We start from the raw sequence: 21,259 nt of genomic DNA, 5'->3' as shown, positions 1-21,259 counted from the left end.
GATGCGGTAGTGCCTTTAAGCTCAGCAGTAGTAGTATTTCTGTCAGCTGCACTTCCTCTTACGGTATGTGTGTATTGAGTTTCATTGGTCTAAATGTAACCATAGAGGGGGAGGAAGGACATTTGAGACCAGTGTAACCTGATCTGTTGAGATCTGGTGGTCTAAGAAACTACAGGACCACGGCACTGCTAATTTTGGAGCTTTGTTCCTCCGTTTGCATCGACAGCCAATTGATTTCACGTTTAAATCTTAAGATAGCTGTTAAAATGTTTCAGCAGTTTTAATTTTTTTAAACTGAAATGTATCAACAGGCTTTAGGAAATTTTGTGAACTTTACCTATTAAAACTTATGCTTATCAAGTCCGTTTAAGAATTATAATGTCAAAATTATATTATTTCTGTGAGGAAATAAACATACCAGAGACATTTTATTGTTCCAAGCAGATTGTTGGTATATGTCTTAATGGAAAGAATTTTACTGAGAAATTTCTATTCCTTTATTCTAAAATTAACTGTAGAGAAGTGACAGTTGCATTTTCTATTTTTGAAACTTATTACAGTGGAACAAGTTGTGTATGTCAGCATTTCAGATACATAAATGAAAAGGGCATAGCCACGGCTTAGACCAGTGAATGTTTACTGTGAAGTATATCCTGGAGTAAACTGTAACCTTACACAGAGATTGTGCAATATGAAAGTCCATCACTTTGTCTGCCTTGCGTTTTTACACTGAATCAAACAACGCAGCTTTAATCCTGCCCCAGTGTGTGTGATTTTTTTGATAGCATGGGGCAGTGCAGAAGCAAAAGAGGCGTGATGTGTAACGCTACAGCGTTGACGTTGAGTGTGACAACTGCACCAGTCAACAAGTGATCACATGTAGAGCTGATAACAAGAAGTTAGAATATTAAGCATTTTATGTGTTCCTGGATGAATGGGACGTTGCTTCTTCTTCTTCTTCTTCTTGTGCGATGATCTTTGGGGCGTGGTTTCTCTCCTGCCTGTGTGTGTGTGTTCTCTGTTTACACAAAACTGACAAATATGTGGAATAAGTATGTAACTTGATAATTTAATAGTGAACATGTAATGTAAGCATTGGCCTGTCCTGCCATCTCGCTCTTTTTATAAAGATGTTGATTGAGTTCTGTTACAGCTTCCTCTGCTTGCTCAGAGGTGGAACAACAATACCTCGCCACTGAATGTTTGTACATTCACAACATTCACGCCTTGAACAGGCTGTGTAAAAGTATCAACAACATCCTTTTCTTGCTGTTGCAGCAGCAGCAAAGCGCTTTTATTATCACTCAGCGCACAAGTTATTGAAAGACTCTTGAATCCAGCAACTTAATAATGCCTCAGATTTCATGTTCTGACAGGATGCACTGTATTAAAACCGTTGCTGAATGTTTTGGCGGCTTGTGAGAAAATAACCGTTCCAGAGCAATAATAAGTCTTACTGCGCTGGAGGAGGTGTGTAAAGGCTGGAATCTTCTTCCATCAATCAGCTGGTGAAACAGATGATTTACAGTAATGGAATGACAGACTGTCCCCCTCCCAACTTTAACCCCCTCCCCACCCGAGTCCCAGACTCATCCCTTCACACCGGCTCTTAAGAAATTGACTTATGCTCAGCTTAACATCCCTCACTTCCTCTCATCTTAATTAGACTTGGCTCCCGCCCAGGCGTCCACTGTGGAGGTTTACCAGCTTCAGGTGATCCATCCACTTTGTGAGCAGTAATCTAATGGGCCCTCATGCTGTCTGTTAGCTCCATATCTCATCCCCGCTCAGTCCTGCTCCTCTGGCCTGGATTTGTTTCAGCAGTGGGTGGCTTGTTGAGAAAACGGGGAAATCAGATCTCCTTTTATGCTTTTATAGTCTCGTAAATGCAGGCGGGTAGGTGCGGCTGGATGTTGGTTTTCTCAGAGAGCTGTGTGTGTGTGTATGTGTGTGTGTGTGTGTGTGCGCGCGCACGCTTGTGCATCAGCTTGTGCCTATTTAAATTGGTGAGGAGGGTTAAAAACAGTTCACCTCTAATCTCATTAGTCAAGTGGGATCAGGCCGTCTGAGAGATGCCAGCATCCTCTCGTAGAAAAACAACTCTTGTGTAGCGTTGAAGCACACTTCACACAACTGATGCCCGCTTACAACAAACTATGTCACATCTGTAGTAACCTGGTGTGTTCATTCATAATTTTCTTTTGCCGTAATGCATAAATAGAAAAGTTCTTTTACCTTTTTTTGTTGATTTGACATTGATTCTGTGTCTATTCTTGATGTTTATTGGGATGACAGTTTGCAGAAATGCTATCCAGGAACAAAAACAGTGTGTGTGCGCCAAGTAACAGTGTTTGACCCTGAGTCATCTGAACGAAAAGTTAAACTGGTATGTGGTGTTCAGGTATAAGGTTAATGTTAGACATTTGTTGATTATTACATTATTATTACATGTTTGTTAAGGAAATGTAAGCGTCAGTTGTTTGTTATACCACAGAATACTGTCGTCAGATCCATAGGTTAGTAGAAATAAGGCACCTGATGTCTGGAAAACACTCAGTACAGTAAGATGTTTAATAGTCTGAGCTCTGTTTTTCTACATTTCCAGCGGTGCTATTTTTAAACATTTCATGGCTCCAGAAGTTTTGTTTGGACAGATTTTTTGGATACGGTATTTTTTTTTTTCTTTGCTGATATGTTGACTTGGATTCATTTTACTTAGTGGGGTGTCTATGTAGAGATTTTGAAAATGATTCCCCCAGATGTCAGCGTCTTGAATAAGTGATTTTTGTGGTTTTGTGGATCTCAAGCCATTTAAATTTTTTCAGAACTTTTAAAGCACTCTGCATCCTGTCTGTTCTTACACTTTTCCTTTATTTCCAGCACATTAATTTATTTAATGTGCTGTTGCTGTTTATACTAGTAAGATTTAATCAAATTACATTTTCTGTAATATATGTTACACTGTAAAGTTAATCTGTGGCTTGACACATTTATACTGCCACAAATTGTGCAATCTTAGACTGACTTTTTGTGTGCTTTGCTCTCCACAGCCATCCGTTTCGGTCGGATGCCCCAGTCAGAGAAGCAAAAGCTGAAGGCGGAGATGGTAACAGGGGACAGGGAGGTGGAAGACCCCCAGCTGGCCGACCAGAAGACGCTGGCCAGACAGATTTACGAGGCCTACCTCAAGAACTTCAACATGAACAAGGCCAAGGCTCGAACCATTCTCATGGGCAAGACCAGCACCCCTGTACGTTGATTAAGAGTGGTGGGTTGGTGTGTGAATGCTGTTGCGTGTGTCTGTGTGCGAGGATTGCGTGTTCATGGCTCTTGTCATTACCAGAATTTCCTCACAGTTCAAGGTCACGTTGTCTTGCAACTTTTAATTTATTTCTTTCCTGTTGGAGTGATTTTAATCTTATTCTGAGCACATTCAAAATTTGCAATCAAGCTAATGTCTCAACATGACCTGGCAGCAAGTACCTCAGAGATTATGTGGAGCCAGCCAGTGACAGAAATAACTTGCTCAATGTGTAGCGCAGGCCAACACACAAGCTGGACAAGGAAACATCTGTTTGCAGAGAAACAATATAAAGAGCCAGTGTATGAGCCCATCGCTTCTCCCTCCATCGCCTGTTCCTCTCAGTGCCTGCGCTCTTTTCATCACCCATCCTCATTCTCACCAAGAACATTCCCTTGCAACCTTGTTTCTGTCATTTCCTTCTTATCAGGGAAAAAACGGGGTCAGGGACAGCAGCCCCAAGTTGTTGTGCATTCCACGGATGGATGTGTGTAGGTGTGAGAGGGACAGATCAGTCAAAGTGCACAGCCGTGCTCCAGCACAGACCTCCCCCCTCTGCTTCTGGAGATCAAAGCTTCAACATGCATAAGTGTCCATACAAGAGTCCAGATGGAGTCTCTGGGGTTTTGCGACCATTGGAAAGCAGTCAGCTGGAAATGCACATATTGTTTGATCCACGCTTGATTTCAGAGAGGTGTCACAGCACTTTAATACAACACAGAACTTCCCATGAAAGTCACATTGTCACATTGTCCCACACTGAGACCCTTCTTGACACCCTTCTAATGTTGTGCATCTCACATTATAGAAGGACATCTTTAAATAAATATAGACATTGTTTTAAAATTCTGAAGCATGGAAAGATAAAGCAAACTTTCAACTTAATTGTTGTTGAAAAGCGCTTGCAGAAAACGTGGATCGGATCAAGTTAATACCTGCAACTGAGTCAGAAAATTTCAGTCAGGTTTGACTCATCGGTCTCTCGTCTGGAACAAATGTGGAGTCATAATTATGTCACAGTTGGATGTGATTTATGTACAGAGAAGATCACTTTTATCATCTGACATAACTGGTTTTGCCCTGCTAACAATACAAACAGTCTTGATTGGTTGTCTGGAAAAAAACAAGCAGCCAAGTAAACAACAGGCTGTTGCTTCTGATCTGGACGACATTACACTGGATAAGCATAGAACCAGGAATTTATTGTGAAATAAGAGTGAGGCTTTTTCTAAATTATCTTTGTTACTGGTTGCTCTGTCAATAGCAAGTCCCTCTACTGAGTTCTATGAAAAAGGAGGGATTGTATGAGGATGTTTTGTGACTCTTGAGGAGGCAATGTTGACCTGTCCGTCTGGTCCAACACTTTGGTCCAGTCTGAAATGTCCCAGCAACTATTAGATGGATTGCCATGATGTTTTGTACACAATACATTGTCGCCAGAAGATGATGATGCACTCCATGACCCTAGGGGGACCTCAGAGTTACTACGGGGGGGGCGGGGGTACTCACCTCAGAAACCACCAGCGAAAGTGCAGAGGGTGAGGCTAACACAGACCCATGATCTGGCAACATCATCATGTCTGTTATTTCGATTTGTGACCTTATATATACAAAACCAAAGACATTCCCATCAGAAAGACAGTAAGCATGGTAAACATTATATATGCTAAAGATTAGCATGTTTGTGTTGTCATTGTGAGCATGTTAGCCTTTAGCTCAAGGCATCATTTATGCCTCACAGAGCCGCTAGCACAGCCATGCACTTCTGTCTTATTTCTTTAGCTACCTGTCGGTCTCAAAAAGTTCTGCAGTCTCGTGGAGACGTTGCAGTGATTTCATCTGATTCTGGAGAATACACAACATCATGATTAGGCAGAGTGCAGCCACTTTGTTTTCTCCATGTGTTGCAGCAGTTAGTCAGGTGAAGTGTAGTGCATCCCCGGCTCTGCTTTCAGTATAAACTGTATATTTTTTTTCTAGACAAAACGGCCTATAAACCCTTTTGATCATCAATGAGGGTATAGCGTATAGGGTCAAGGAGAGTAATTATGTCGTAATGGAAATCTTAAGAGTTGTGGGCTTTGTTCTTTTCTCTACCTACTGAGGTCTTGTCAGATTATGGTGACAATAAGATAGTAATGATTTTGGCTTATTTGCTTCTGCAGGATCACATAGCATGAGTTAAGACTGTGAGCCCAAAAAGAGGCAAAGTGTGTCTATTACAAAAAGTGAAGATAGTTACTATGTACAATGCACATGTGCATAAGGTGATGACACTTTCGGTGCAAGATTGTTTTCATGTTTGTTATATCAACTTATTATTTATTGTTGATGATCAGTTTCCGTTATCTGATGATCAGGTATTGGACTGATGTAGAAGTCCAACATTGGACAGCTCTGTGTCATGTCCCTCATACCTTCCCTCGTAGCCCACATTTAGAAGAGCGTTCATGACGCAGAGGTCTGACATGACATGCAGCAGCAGGTGTAGCTGCTCATCAGATGTAACTCCTCACTGTGGGAACTGTGACACAGCGAAAACACCAATGTCATAGTGTCAGTCCCTGCTATATAAGGGTGGGTGATATGATCTAAAATGTGTATCTTGCTATTGTGTTGTTTTTTGTTTTTTGTTTTTACAGGGATTGTATTATATCATGGTATTACAAAAAATAATGAGGGATATTAATAAATAATAAGAATGTAAGGGAACAAATCTTAAAGAAATAAAATTTAAAAATAAAGAAAGATATGTTTATTGGCTAGCATGACTTTTCATAGCTGCTTACTGCACCCTTACATACTTGTGTACCTCCATCCACATTATTAGGATTTTGACATATTTTACTATGAAAGAGTATTTGTCAACTGTGTCATCATTTCAAATGAATTCCTTTCTTATTTTTAACAATTTCAGTTTGCCCTGGAGAGCCTTATTTGCTCTGACACTGATTTACTCAAAACATTAATTGTGCTTTCTAATTCCTAGAGCAACTCGGGTGTCAAGAGTGACATTTATTATTGCTGTAGGCTCAAAGATGGCGTTTATGTCTTTGTGGAAATACTGTCAATGAGGGCTCGGGGCGTAGCCTCTCCTTTGAGTAAAGATTATGGGTAAACATCACAGTCAGTGTTTCATGTAGAGGTGTTTGATGATTCAGCTTTATATTTATGTAGTCAGGTTTATTTATGTAGGTCAAAATCATGGTACACACTGTGCTGACTGTGTTTCAATTAGAAATCCATTTTAACCATACTCTACACTTTACATTAAAAATTTGTCACTCTTCACTGTCCACAGCCTTTCGTCATCCACGACATGGAGACCCTCCAGCTGGCGGAGCAGACCCTGGTGGCGAAGATGGTCGGCTCAGCAGGGGTGCTGAAGGACAGAGAGGCAGAGGTTCGGATTTTCCACTGCTGCCAGTGCACGTCGGTGGAAACCGTCACCGAGCTCACAGAGTTTGCAAAGTCCGTCCCCGGGTTCTCAAGCCTGGACCTCAACGATCAGGTGACTCTTTTGAAATACGGCGTGTATGAGGCTCTGTTCGCCATGCTCGCCTCCAGCATGAACAAGGACGGGCTTCTTGTAGCGTACGGCTCAGGCTTCATCACCCGGGAATTCCTCAAGAGCCTGCGGCGGCCGTTCAGTGATATGATGGAGCCCAAGTTCCAGTTTGCAATGAAGTTTAACGGGCTGGAGCTGGATGACAGTGACCTGGCTCTGTTTGTGGCTGCTATCATCTGCTGTGGAGGTAAGAATGCAGGAAAAAAAATGTTTAGAATTAAACTAATAAAGGGATAGTTTGGATTATTTGAAGTGGGGTTGTATGAGGTAGTTATTGATAGTCTGTGTATTAGCTACAGTAGATGTGTTGGTAGGGAACAGGTATTTCAGCCACTTAAAAAGAGTTCACCTAAAAAATAATCAGTATGTGTGACTTTGGTGAATCTGAACTATCCTTTTCAAACACCAAAGTCACACAACAATGCAAAAATCAACAGGTCAAGGCAATGGCAGTCCAGCAGCTCCTATGTTCTGCAAGGTAAAATTACTTATTTCGCCTATGGAGTTTGGTTGGTTTAGAGTTACTCATAGTCTTATAGTTTTACAGTTACTCAAAGTGCAGAAATTGTGAAGGCAGTCTGGTGCTAACTTCTTACTGCATGTTTTTATTCCAACAGGAGATTATGGTTAATGAGTCTCACTAAAGTTTATTTTGCTTTCTCTGTAATTAGACCGACCCGGCCTGGTGAATGTGGCACACATTGAGCGAATGCAGGAGAGCATTGTGCAGGTGCTACAGCTCCATCTGCTGGCCAATCACCCCGACGACACTTTCCTCTTCCCCAAGCTGCTGCAGAAACTGGCTGACCTCCGGCAGCTGGTCACTGAGCACGCACAGCTGGTGCAGGAGATCAAAAAGACAGAGGACACCTCACTTCACCCACTCCTGCAGGAGATCTACAGAGACATGTACTGAGGGTTGTGGTGGAATAACCAGGAGAGGCGCTCTACAGACCATCTCCTTATTTTCAGGGACAGAAGAAGAAGAAGAGCCCTCCATAAGCTAGGTTGAACCACTTAAACCCCCCCTGATGCAGCAAGAGTTAGCTTTGGCTTCTGGTCAGCACAAGAGGTCCTGTTTAGGTCCTGGCAAGAGGCTGATTATTCTCGTGGTTTGACACAGTGCTCTGCACTCCAGTGTGTGGACCTTCGGAGGCAGTAAAGTCATGTATGCAAAGACGTGATGTACAGTTGATTGAGCCCCTCTCTAGATACTAGCGTATGCAATATCTGACCAAACTCTTGGAGAAAAACACTAAATGCCAATTTAAAGTTGTTGAGCTGACCTCCAGGGTTATCCTTATCCTGCCCCGTCAGGGGATAATTTGGATTATTTGAAGTGGGGCTGTATGAGGTAGACAGTGTATTTCCCACACTAGACAGTGGTTGGCATGTCCCAAGTTTGGAGAGGCAGAAGAGAGTACCAGCGCAGAAGCGAAGCAATGTACTGCTGTGGACAGAGTCAGCAGCAAAATGTCTTTTAGCCACCTAAAAACATCAATCAATCACTTAAAATGTTCACTATATTTAGAAGATTTTTATTGCTTTACTGTCAAACCACATTTTCTGATGGGAAACCGCTGTTACATAAGCGAAATGTCTCTGTTTCCAAACTGACCAGAATCCATCGGCAAGAACAGTCATTTTACCTTGCAGAACACAGGAGGTGCTGGTCTACTGCTTCCTTGATCCGTTAGTTTTTTGTGTTTATTGTGTGACGCTGGTGAATCTTCGCTGACCTTTTAAAATGCCAAAATTACACATTACACAATACAAACAAAGTAAGAGATCGTGACATTAGTAGACCAGCATCTCCCATGTTCTGTGAGGTAAAATTACTGATTTTGTGAATGGAGTTTGATTAGTTTGGAGCGTGCAATATTTGCCTTCTATAACAGTTTTTTTCAGTCGGAAAAGGCGGTAGTGGTAAAAATATGGTGTACACTTAAACTGATATTCATTTGTTTAGATTTTTCTCAAGTGGCTAAACTACTTTTAACTGCTGATCCTGTAGGTAATACACCAACTATGGATAAGTATCTCAAACAACCCCACTTTAAATAATGCAAACTATCCCTTTAACAAGCCCTAAAATGAGGAAAGAATATGAACTTGATAGTTGCCACTCCAGCAGTATGTTTGAAAGTTAATTTTTATACCGATGTCAAAGAGCCATAATATCCTCAGAGCTAATAACACCCAAATGACTTCAGTGGCAGCAGCAACGTTAAGACAGTAATGATTTTCAAGCAAGGCAGCTCCTGCCAAATTGGCTGTCAGTAAAGGGCGGTGATGTGATGGTTATCCATGCACCAGCCCTCCAGCATATTTCTTCACCTTTTTTCTACACAGAGACACAACTGTGGTGCCACCAGGCTCCTGAACATAATCATTTATTTGTACTGTAAGTCTTCTAAGCCATACTTTGTTCGTAATGATACTGGAAATGATCGATGTCTTTCACATCTTTTTCTCCTCCTAACATGACAGCATCTTCATTACTTATTACTCAGTGTGTCCACTAAGTGTACAGGCAATAGTATTTTTACACTTCAAAATAAGGTAGCAGAATCTTAAAGTTTGTAAGAAAATTCAAAGTTTTTCACGACTGAAATGACGACAGGCACAGTTTCACCGCACCACCGTGCACATCTGAAGCACAAACATGCCTGCGACATGTTAATGTGACTTTATTTTTTTTTTTGTACTGGACCTCTGTTTTTTATGCCTTTTTCACAAAACACATGCACAGACATTTGGCACTCCATCCTGTTTTGTGTCCCAGTATTCAAGGGCTAACACCAAGATAAACCGCATTACAACCTTAATACCGGCAGACCGAAAAGCCGATTTACCAGAAATTAATTCAACTGTTTATTAACTTCTCACTCAGTAAAGCCCCATTCCAGAAAATTACATCTCATTATTGTTTTTTTTCCTCTCATTTAGATATGTTAAGGTTAGGAGAAGGGTGTCTCTCCTCCTTCTCCTGTCAGTCTTTCTGCCTTCTATAGTATTTCACTCTGTGTGTGTGGTTATAACACAGGCAGTTGATTAAGATTCAGGGGTCTTATGTGCACATTTTATATGATGGAAAATGAAAAACATTACTCTTTTTTTCTAAAGAAGAAAATCATAATGGTATGGCCTCAAAGATTAAATAGATGCTTTGATAATTAGACTTTTTACATAATCAGAAACTTGTCATTTTGGGTGAAAGGGGTTTTTGCAGATTACCAGATCCTTTTTGGCAAACTGTCAGAATCAAAAGACAAAAGCAAACAAGCATGTGGCCACCTGAACTTATTTCATTCTGTGACCTTTTTAAGCAGCTAAAAGAGGAGCTTTTTTAACATTTTCACAAGTGTCTGTTGATGGATGAAAGACCAAATACATTTCCACGTCGAATCTCTTACGAGTCAATTCCAAAAAAGTTGGGACATTGTGTAAAATGTAAATAAAAACAGAATGCAATGATATGCAAAAACTTTTTGACCTGCATTCAGCTGAATACAGTACAAAGACGAGACATTTAACGTTCAAACTGACTAACTTTATTGTTTTCAGCAAATATACACTCATTCTGAATTTGATGCTTGCAACATGGTCCAAAAAGGTTATGTTTTATGTCGCATCCCAACGTTTTTGTAATTGGGGTTGTAGATTTACGATGAAAACAAAAGTGCATGTGAAGAGGCCACTCCTGTATTGTGTTGTCATACTGCCTTTTGTACTAAATGAACATGCTACACAGAAGACCTACAGTGAGGGAATATTGAAGAGGAAATGGTTAAAGCATGCATGGTTGATGGTTTGAATAACATATATGTAAAACTATGAGAGAATGCTTTTCCACTCTGATTTGCTTGTCCAACCAAAATCTCCTAAAATCATTATGAATTTATTAAGAAATGGACCTTGTGTTTATAATGACATCACATTGTATAAACAGAGTGTACTGTACATAGCTGAAATGATGACATCGACTGCTCGCTCCAGCTTTTAACTCATGAGGTATACAAGGTACTAATGATGATCAACTTTTGTATTCCTCCGTTTGGTAAATACTTTTAAATGTTTGAAAATTTTACAGTAAATGTAGTTATGTACTGTATGTTCCTTTTGCTTAAATGCCACATACTTGTGTTTTAATTGAATTGGATCATATTTTTATACTAAAGTATATATGTATGACTAAATCAGATAATTGTTTATTTGAAATGGCACGATTGAAGAGTGCGGTGTAAATAGATTTAAGGGTAAACAGGGCAACTGGTAATCTGAATATCCATAGATGTCAATCCCATTGGGGACATTCCTTTTGTTATTCGCTATTTTTAGCCATCAATGCTGCAGTGTGCGTTCAGTTCATTCAGCTGTATTTCATTTAAATGTTAAATTAAGCTCTTATGATTTAAAGTGACAGCACTTAGGAGCTGCGCCAGCTCACAACTTTAGGCGGTTGATTAAAACTTGACCTTTTGAAAACAGTGGAAAATAATCATTTTAAAGGAAAAGCTACAGCTCAGCACTGGTCATACGGCACCCATCTCCTTTTATACTCAGGTTGCATAGTCAAAAACAAATGGATAATATATGCACAGAATGTCATCATTAATATCAGAAATCATCCACAGTTGCCTCCTCTTGTTGAACAAACTAACCTGTACCTTGTTTTTGACACATCACATCTCTGTTGATTTAAATAGAGAAACTGAATGCACTCATACTTTGCCATCACATCACGTGTTTATTTCAGTAAATAAGATGCAGTAATGAAAATGCAGTATATACTGTTTTATAATCCTTTTTTTGTCACGCTTTTTTTGTCTGACTTCTTTCTCCTCACTCGCTGCTATATTGTACTAACTCACCAAACATTTCTTATTATGCCATGAGTAGATTACTGACCTTCAAGCTGCCTCTACTTACGTATTATATGTTCTCGCAGAATGTCGGTCCCATGTGCAGAATTCACTCAACGCAGCTCGGTTCTTCCCCCATCGCAGTTATGCTCAGGGGATCGACCCCAAACAATCCGTGCCTTAGCGTGTGCCCATGCCATAAAACACTAGAGATTCAGAAAAAAGAGACTTGACTCGTGCACACACACACTTTTAGAGCTGTAAACTGTCTGTGTCATCAGCTAGAGGTAGCTGTTTGTGATACAGTAGGGCCACGCAGACAGGAAATGATGTCGGAAACTATCACACAGGTTCAAAAGTGCTATTGAAGCTTCATTTTACCGTACAGAACAGTAACAATGAAGGATTCGTTTAAAAAAAAAAAAAAAAAAAAAAGACAGACTTTTAAACACAAAATGGTTGAAACACTAGAGCAAAGCCCCCAGAGGAGAAATCATGTAAATTTGTGATGTCTGCTTTCCTATAGGAATGTCTGTTTTGTGTTGAATTGACAAGGGACTTTTTAACTTGTATCAGGGAAACCTAGTCTTCCTTTGTTGAACTAGCTCAGGATATAGAAAGATATACTGTTCCTCCCTCTCTGTCTCTGTCTCTCTTTTTCTCTGGAATGACTTTACAGTGCTCTGCCTTACAGCACACAAACACCAACAACAATATTAATTAATATGACCTTTATTTTTATTTTCCAAAACTGACAGAAATTTGTTACCAGGGAGCAGCAGTCATAGGAATTAGGTTTTTGATTTTTTTTTTTTTTTTTTTCTCTCTTCCTGGATTTAATGGAGTTTGTTTTCGTGGCTATAGTGTTGTGCAAAGAGACAACAGAGACTGTCTTTGGATGTGTTGTTAATGTGTACTGTGGCGTGGTAACAATACTGTAAATGTTAAATGAATGTATATCTAGTCATTTAAACAATGGAACAAGTTGACATTGAATGGATTTCAAAATAAAATGATTTTAAAATCCACCACTTTTCGCAGTTTGTTTGTTTGAAGCTAAATGGACAGTGGACATTCACCCTCTTTCCTCTAACACCTGAGCTAAGTTTCTATAATTAAACCTTGGATCTTGTATCTTTACCTTTTTATTAGGATCCCCATTAGCACTAGCATAAGCATTGGCTATTCTCATGCACTCATGCACACTTAAACACACTACATCTACATAAACACAACAAACAAAACGGCTCATCTTGTTAATTTAACAATTAAGTTTGTTATTCTATGCAACAAATGTTAAATCAGAATTATAAATCAGTCACAATTCCACCACAAATCATAGTAAGTTGATCATTTGTTCATAGTTCATAGTTCTTCATAGTGAACATACATCTTGATCAGAAGGACCTTTAAGTAATATATTTATCATCCTCTCACTCTCACAAAAAACATTTTGCATTCTCTGCTCTCACCAGATTTACGTTCTATTACTACACTATTTTCCTATGCTTTCTTAAATAGTTGTAAATACTGTTTTAACAAAATTTTGAACCGGTCTTTAGTTTACTCTTGAACAGTATGCAGTGGCAACAACCATGGCTCTGTGCATGACTGTTTTCTGCATCATACTTATTTTTGCTTTAGGTAGAATGAACCGTCATTCTGTTACATATCGAGTCTGATAATTATCTTTGGTGATCATGTCAACAGTACGCTCCTGAAAATTTAACAAAACATCGGTGGATCTCTGCCTGATAGTTAGCCAACCCAGACTGTCATACATGTCTAATGAACATTGTAAAGCACAACACACTGCTTTATTTTGAGCTACTTGTAATTTTTTTTTTAACTCCTTCATTGTCAGACTAGACAAGATCACAAAACAGTAATCAAGCTGTGACAGAACTAAAGCATTCAAAACTAGTTTGATGACACCTGGTGGCATAACTTTAATATTCTACTTACAACTTTGATTCTTTGAAAGTGGAATATTTTTTTCCATCTTCCATGCCTGTGGACAAATACTCAAATTAATAATATGACAGACAGGACCAGCACTTAAATTAGCAACAATTTTAAGAAATTTAACATCTAAATTTTCTACACCTGTGGTCTGTCATTGCATTTATTCAGCAGACACTCAACATCAATAACTGTGACTTTTTCAGTTTTAAATTTACACTTAATATCCTTTATTATTAAATTGTTTATTTGTTACTTATTTCTCTTCAAATTGTTTACCTTATCATAAAAATAATAATTAATAAGACAAAAATACATCTAAAAATATTAAAATGTCTAGTCATCTTTAGGCTTTAACTACAAGGCTGTCATGAACTTGGTGCAAGTTCACCATCTATTGGTCTACAGTTGAACTTGCAACTTCAAGTTGTACTAAGAACATCAGGTCTGCATTTGATGAAGGGTGAAGTAATGATTCCACAGTTAAAAGCAAAAAGGGACCAAGAATTGTGCACTGGTGTCACATTACACTGTTACTATTTCAGTTGAGTATTGTAAGTATTTTTTAAATGAACTAAGGAAGGTGGAAATTAATAATTGATAGCATGAAGAAATATGCATGTGTGCAAAGGTAAAGCACTCACACATGGGTTTTCAAACATTTTCAAAAGCAAAGAGTAAGACCTGAAATAGATATGTATTACATCATATTGACTCCAGAAGCATGAAATCTTAATTTTGTAGAAATCATCATAAAAACTGAAACATTAAAACATGCAATTGCCACTATTTATAAAGGGAATTATAAATAAATTGAAATAAGACAGAATTTAATAAAAACATTAATAACATTATTGAATTATACTAAAGGGAAATTATGTGACAGTTTTTCACACATTTAATGCTAGAATACTGCATGGCTCCACATTTGCTGTGTAGTGACAAAAAGAAAAGTTTATTTCACAACAAAGCTGAAATAATGCAGGTCTTAAAACTAGATTTAGGTAAATTAATACTGAATTTATACTGTACACTTCAATTATTTATATATTCTTTTTTATAGTATTATTGCACTTTATTATCAATACTTACATACTTGTAATTTATATTGTTATGTGTCTGTTTTCTCATGATGTTCTATCTGTGCTTGTATATTTTTTTATTCTTGGGTGGAGCAGCTGTAATATAACCAAATTTCTCCTCGTGATCAGTAAAATATTTCTGACACTGATTCCAAAAATATTTGGTGACTAATTTAATTTTGATGAACTAACTGATTAATCGTTGCAGCTCTGATGGACACGTCCATCCATCTGCATGGCTCCTGCAAGCAACAGAGCCCCTTCAGTGAGAACCGGTGCACTAGAGGGCGCTCCACTCCAAACAAACTACCCACGACCCTCAACTCTTCCTCTGCGTTCTTGTCACATTGTCCAACATGGCCGCGTCCATGGTGAGGAACTGTCGTTATGTATCGCGGCATGGATCCTGTATTTTGCCAAGGAGGACGAGTCTTTTCCTCACACTAAGATCTAAATTTCACTCTTCTTCTCCCGGACTGAATGGACTGCTGTTTTCTCTGAATAAACGCGGTATTTTGAAGGAATCTTTCCCAGAAGACGCAGCTCAGGACCAGCTCCCTCGGCTGCTCCAGTCCGGTGCTCAGACTGTATACTGCGGCTTTGACCCCACGGCCGACAGCCTCCATGTGGGCAACCTGCTCGCTATCATCGGCCTGCTGCACTTCAGAAACGCCGGGCACCATGTCCTGGCTGTGCTCGGAGGAGCCACGGCCCAGATCGGAGACCCGAGCGGGAAAACGAGCGAGAGGGAGCGGCTGTCCGCGGAGGCTGTGGAGGCGAACACCCGCAGCATCCGAGAGAGCGTCCAGAGGATTTTCACCAACCACGAACTGTACTTTCACGACGGCTCCAGGAAGCTGGGCACCGTGACTGTCCTGAACAACCTGAGCTGGTACAAGGACCGCAGCGTGGTGGGCTTTCTGTCCGAGGCTGGACGGCACTTCAGGATGGGCACCATGCTGAGCCGCCACAGCGTGCAGTCCAGGCTGAAGAGCGCAGACGGTATGAGCCTGACAGAGTTCACCTACCAGGTGTTCCAAGCTTATGACTTCTACCACCTCAACCAAATATACGGCTGCAAGATCCAGCTCGGGGGCTCCGACCAGCTGGGCAATTTGATGTCTGGACATGAGTTCATTCACAAGTAAATGCCCATCATCTTACTTTAAAACAGGTTATTGTAGCTGTGGATTGCATTGTTCCAAACCTCGTTTAAAATTCTGTCACTTTAATCTATAATTGAGCTTTGGTAATGGTGTGCACGCCAAAATATGTGACTAAAGGTCCTGTTTCCTCTTTAGGAGCCTCACCTCAATTCGGCATACTTTTTATCTACCAGCAGCAACCTAGCAGCTATTCATTTTCAGTAAAATACTGTAATATATAATTGAGCCTTCACCCACTGATATAGCTGTAATAGGCCTACATCAGGCTGATCTTACTGGTTGTCTGATATTTGTAGGGCTCGATCTTTTTTTCCCAGTGAAAATGGAAGTGGTGAAGCAAAAATGATCATTCCCACTAATCATGAATCATATTGCAATATCTGTAAAAATAATTTTATTATTATTATTTTTTTTTTTACCATATCGTACAGCCCTACTTCTAACCTACCAAGCAGCAATTCATTTTAGCAAAACACATTTCTAACACTGGTACACCTCAGATTGATTCCTGCTTTGTGGCTATCTGCTAAATCTAATCACCTAAATCTTCAGAAAAGCTCTTGACTCAGATTTTCTAGCATAGTGTAGCTATCAGACTGAAGGCGCTCTGCTCTTAGTCAGCAAAGGCTTATGATTTCATCTGCCTGAATCAGGGGTTTTCAAAGTCTGCAGCTGTGAGTCTCCCCTCAGAAAAAGGCACGACGCTTCAGTTTACTTCCTTAGTTTCGCTCAGTTCCTGGATGTCTAAGGGATCATGATTATGTTATTTGATCTTATAGACAGTCAACGGTTAAAAATAGTCTAATATTGCCGTTTTACAAACTTAAGCTTACACCAAATACATAAAAAGGTCTGTCCAAAGGAATTCATTAGTTTCTGACCTACTACAGTTTTCTATCCAAATCACACACATTTAAAATATTCTATGTGATCTTTTGTTAACTAAAAAGAAAGGGGAGTATTTCAGAATTATGTCTATCATGTTATGAGACTAGGTATTGTCTTAGATTTTGGATATCATTAAATCATGTTGTTGTCTTTTCTTGGTTTTAAAGGCTGCATTACAGTAAAGTGATGTGATTTTTCTGAACTTACCAGCCCTAATAAGTCATGTAATATATGTATTTTTTCACTTACATTCACTGATCCTCCTCTAAACCAGTTTGTAGCCCCCCTGGGGGAGGCCTCCCTCCCACTTTGAAAACCTCCGACCTAAACCAAATAGAAAACCTCAACATTCAGCTCAGAGGCACCAACCAGCTGAGCAATGTGATGTCTGACCATGACATCTGACTGACATCACTGTTACTACAAAAACAAAGACCATCTCTGATTCTTCAAATGTTCATTTATTTTTTCTTGTAATGTACATCAAAAAAGACTTCACTAATATACTTTGACTTTTGTAGAGCAATTGACTGAGAATTCAAATGAAATGAGATATTAATATAGCCAACATGTATCTGCTATAATTTCATCACTGACATAATAATTAATAATATAACTGATCAACACTATATTTATTGTGCATCCCTGCAAAATGCTATTATTAAGATCACACAAAACTTTTCACACATGTAAGACTCTGGTTTCATATTTTTATTAGTTTTTAATTACAGTTTCCTTGAAATCATGAATTTTAACAACAAAGATGAACACAATATGATCATATGATCCAGATTTGATTGTATTGAAAGTAAGCATACAGTGGACCATTTCACTCACAGTGTTTGTTTACTTCCACCAGACATGCAGCACTTGTCTAATAAATCCTGACTCCTCTGCAGAGTGAGCGGTGAGGAGGTGTACGGCCTCACCATCCCACTGGTGACCAGCTCTGTCGGGGACAAATTGGGGAAGACGGCTGGCAACGCAGTGTGGCTCAACAGAGACAAGACGTCTCCCTTTGAACTGTACCAGTTCTTTCTTCGGCAGCCTGACGCTAGTGTGGAAGGGTAAGATAGACAAGAAGCCTGGTGACAACTTTTGGTTATGATGTGTAAATAGGTGTTTGTATTCCCATCACCTAATCTGACTGTTTGAATGCAGAATCCAAAATACTGCAAATGTAAATATTCTGTGCACTGTGGTCTGTTTGCAGGTACCTGAAGCTGTTCACCTTCATGCCTCTAGCGGAGGTGGAGAAGCTGATGGAGCAGCAGAGAGAGGATCCAGGTAAACGGCTCGCACATAAACGACTGGCTGCAGAGGTGACCAAACTGGTGCACGGAAAGGAGGGCCTCGAGAGTGCAAAGAGGTCAGAAGAACTCTGAGTGTGTGTGTTTGTATGTGGTATGTAATGCTCTATTATTCTGTATATTTTTCTTGATCACTTCTTACAGTTTTATACATGAGTATTTATTTGAGTCAACCTATTAAACCCAGTCAGTTGGAGAATGTGTATGTGTAACTAGGGAAGACACAAAATCCTTAACTCAAAGTCATATTTAATATTATCATTGCAGATGTACCAACGCTCTGTACCACAGCAGCGTGCAGGCCTTAGAGGAAATGAGTGACGAGGAGCTTCAGGAGCTCTTCAGGGAGGCTCCCTTCCACGAGATGCTGTTGGAGCCTGGAACCACTGTGATAGACGCCTGCCGCAGGGTCAACGCCATCCCAGAAGGACCCAAAGGGTAGGGACTGCAATCACGCTTTCCTTAAATCTAATAGAGTTGTGAGGTGGGAGAAGCTATTTCAAGTGCCTCTGGCTCTGGAAGTAAAATTCTCCATTCATTTTCTCGTAGACAAGTAAACTTTTTAAACTCAGATTTAATGCATATGTTGGTGTGTTCTTTATACTCTCTGCACAGCGCTCATGCAGCACTGGAGAGAAGTCTGGCTTTGTGCATACACATTCTTCTATAGGTGAAAAAAACGCCCTGCTTTGTTTGCATTTCTTTAAGACCAGTTGCAAATGTCTTGGGCGGAGACAAGCCCAGCATGCAGCGGCGGTGCTGCTGCTGCAAAATAGTGTAGAGGGGGAACTTGTTCTTGTGTATTTGGAGGTGAGCTCTGGCATTAAAATGACTACATCACTCTAAAAGAAAAGTTAAAAAATGCAACAGTGAAAGATTCTGAATTTGTGACTGCTCTGATTTGTGCCTCTGACAACAACAACAGTGGCCAGGGCTCATGGGTATTGTAGTATTTAGAGCCATCCACCATGTCAAAATGATGGATACAACAAGATTTCTCTGAAACAAAGCTGAAATAATTGAAAACGGTGGCCCCTAATGTAAACCTGGATGATTGTCTGTTATCCAGGAGAGTCCTGCATTTCTATGTTGACCCACCTTGAGGATTTGGTTGGAAGCAAACATTAAAATGTTACCACAGAATGGAGAGAAACCTGCTTTTCAACTCTATTCCAATACAAGCTTCATTGTACTGGAGTGATTTATCCCATATCCAAATTCAGTTTACTGTTTCCTTTAAGTGCTTATACCTGTAGAGCTGCAACTTGTGATTATTCTCATTTTGGTTGATTATTAATCTGTCTAAATTTTTACATTAACCATTTCTTCTCTAACGTATCAGAAATAATTAGAAAAATGTCCTTCATTAAGTGTTTTCAGATTGCTTAATTTGGCCGTCCAACAGTCAAAACTATCTGATTTCCAATGATATAAAACATAGAGGAGCTGCAAATCTTTAAATGAGAAGCTGAAAACACTGAACGTTTAGCATTTTTCTTTGATAAATGTCTCACGATTCACCAAAATCATTGGCAGTTAATCTCCTACCAACTGATTAATCATGCATTAATGTTTAAATGATGCTTTAAGAGTCAACAGATCTTTTTACATCCCAGTGTGCATTATATGCAGTGTTGTAATCCATGATTAGTCAATCAAAACATAATTATTTGCCAAAAGTTTAAGTCTAGTGTCTAAGTCTAGTTTCCATCATTTACATCCATACTTAAGTTAGGTTGTAGCCTTTAGAATACAAAGTGTGTAAAGATGGATGATATTTTAATAGGTTTACATGTTAATGATGTATTTTGCAAGATAACATCCTGACTATTTCACTCAGGTTAGAGTAGAGGAAACTGTGCTAACTGGCTGTTAAAATGTTTGTGCGCAGGTATCGGATGGTTTCAGAGGGAGCAGTGTGGATCAACCACAAGCGGACGGACAAACCAGAGCAGGTGCTGATCCCCAAACTCCATATCCTGTCAAACGGACTTACCTTACTCAGAGTGGGCAAGAGGAACTTCTACATCATCAAGTGGCTCAGTCTCTGAGGCTTTCCGCTCTCGCGCGGGACCATTTTGACCTTTTGATGGACTGACGGGGAAGGTAGGCGACTTCACCTCTGCAGGGTCAGTGAGGAGATGTGGATGGACTGATATTTTGGAACACGCTGGGTTTTTGAACCCTTAGTGATTGTCTTTGCTTGTCATATAAATATAAATATGTATATGTACAGATGTGACCTTTATCTAAAGCTATGGTATTAAAAAGCCTTTGATATAAAGATTGTTGCCTGCTGACTTTGTACTGAGATCTGACAAAGTGACCACTAGGGGGCAGCATTATCCCAGCTATTAAGGTGGTGCTGCAGGCACATGCAGCTGCACCACATACCCTGCTGTGACCCCATAGGTAAATAATTGCTCACATTAAAATTAAATTGCATCATTTCTCGCAAACAGGTTATGGTTCTATTTTAAGTGAAACGTGTTTCTTTCAGTTTGATGTAAACGTGAGGCCATTATCTGTCGAAATGTGGCTGGTTTTTTTCTGTCTTAGTGGTGGAAGGTGTAAACTGTACCAGAAAGGAAACAACAAGATTTTCTGTGACATTCAAAACCGCATAATCTTGCTTGTAGATTACTTTTAGATTTCAATGAATTTTATATTTCCATTAGTAGACTATTTTTTCAGGATTGGTGATAGATTTTCCCTTGTAGAACAAAGTTTTCACTGTGGTGTAAATAACTATTTCTAACTTTGAGCACACAGAGCCTTTGCTTGTCATTCTTTCTTTTTTCTCTTTGGATTTTTTGTTTTAATGCATCCGCAGGCTTCTGAATGTGGAAACGTGTGTGGTAGCTTTCTAGTCCCAGGACATCTGTTGTTCTTATTTTCTCCTGGGGGCCAGTGGAGATGAGGACAGGGGTCTGGAGTGTGCTGACCTCGACTTACCCTCCACAGCCAGAGAATTGGTGGAAATACCAGATCATAAAGATGCACCTGATCTTTTTTTTTTTTTTTTTTTCTGGTCATCTTTGAATAGTTTTAATATCAGGGTATACCTACTTTAGTGAAGGGCCCACACCTTGAAGCCTTAGCCTATGTATTTTTCAG

The 21,259-nt window shown here is 39.6% G+C and overlaps 2 protein-coding genes across 2 annotated transcripts in view; both read left to right on the top strand.

The window, feature by feature from the left end:
- The window catches only part of pparab (peroxisome proliferator-activated receptor alpha b), a 37,877-nt gene extending 29,216 nt beyond the window's left edge, over window positions 1-8,661 (top strand). The window contains exons 5-7 of the mRNA XM_084734020.1: window positions 3,051-3,250; window positions 6,603-7,056; window positions 7,541-8,661. Of these exons, the coding sequence (XP_084590146.1) occupies window positions 3,051-3,250; window positions 6,603-7,056; window positions 7,541-7,785 (899 nt within the window). The 3' untranslated portion in view covers window positions 7,786-8,661. The remainder of the gene's footprint in view (window positions 1-3,050; window positions 3,251-6,602; window positions 7,057-7,540) is intronic.
- Window positions 8,662-15,107: 6,446 nt separating this feature from the next.
- On the top strand, window positions 15,108-21,159 carry yars2 (tyrosyl-tRNA synthetase 2, mitochondrial). The gene is made up of 5 exons (XM_084733890.1): window positions 15,108-15,922; window positions 17,732-17,899; window positions 18,046-18,201; window positions 18,410-18,580; window positions 20,034-21,159. The coding sequence occupies exons 1-5, from the start codon at window positions 15,135-15,137 to the stop codon at window positions 20,191-20,193; spliced, it is 1,443 nt and encodes a 480-aa protein (XP_084590016.1). The 5' UTR covers window positions 15,108-15,134; the 3' UTR covers window positions 20,194-21,159.
- Window positions 21,160-21,259: the final 100 nt, after the last annotated feature.

This window comes from Lutjanus erythropterus, chromosome 13 (assembly GCF_056507025.1).
Source record: "Lutjanus erythropterus isolate fLutEry1 chromosome 13, fLutEry1.hap2, whole genome shotgun sequence".
Classification (NCBI taxonomy): Eukaryota; Metazoa; Chordata; class Actinopteri; order Lutjaniformes; family Lutjanidae; genus Lutjanus; species Lutjanus erythropterus.
Note: the sequence above shows the minus strand (reverse complement) of the source record. Positions and strands in the feature narration are given on the sequence as shown.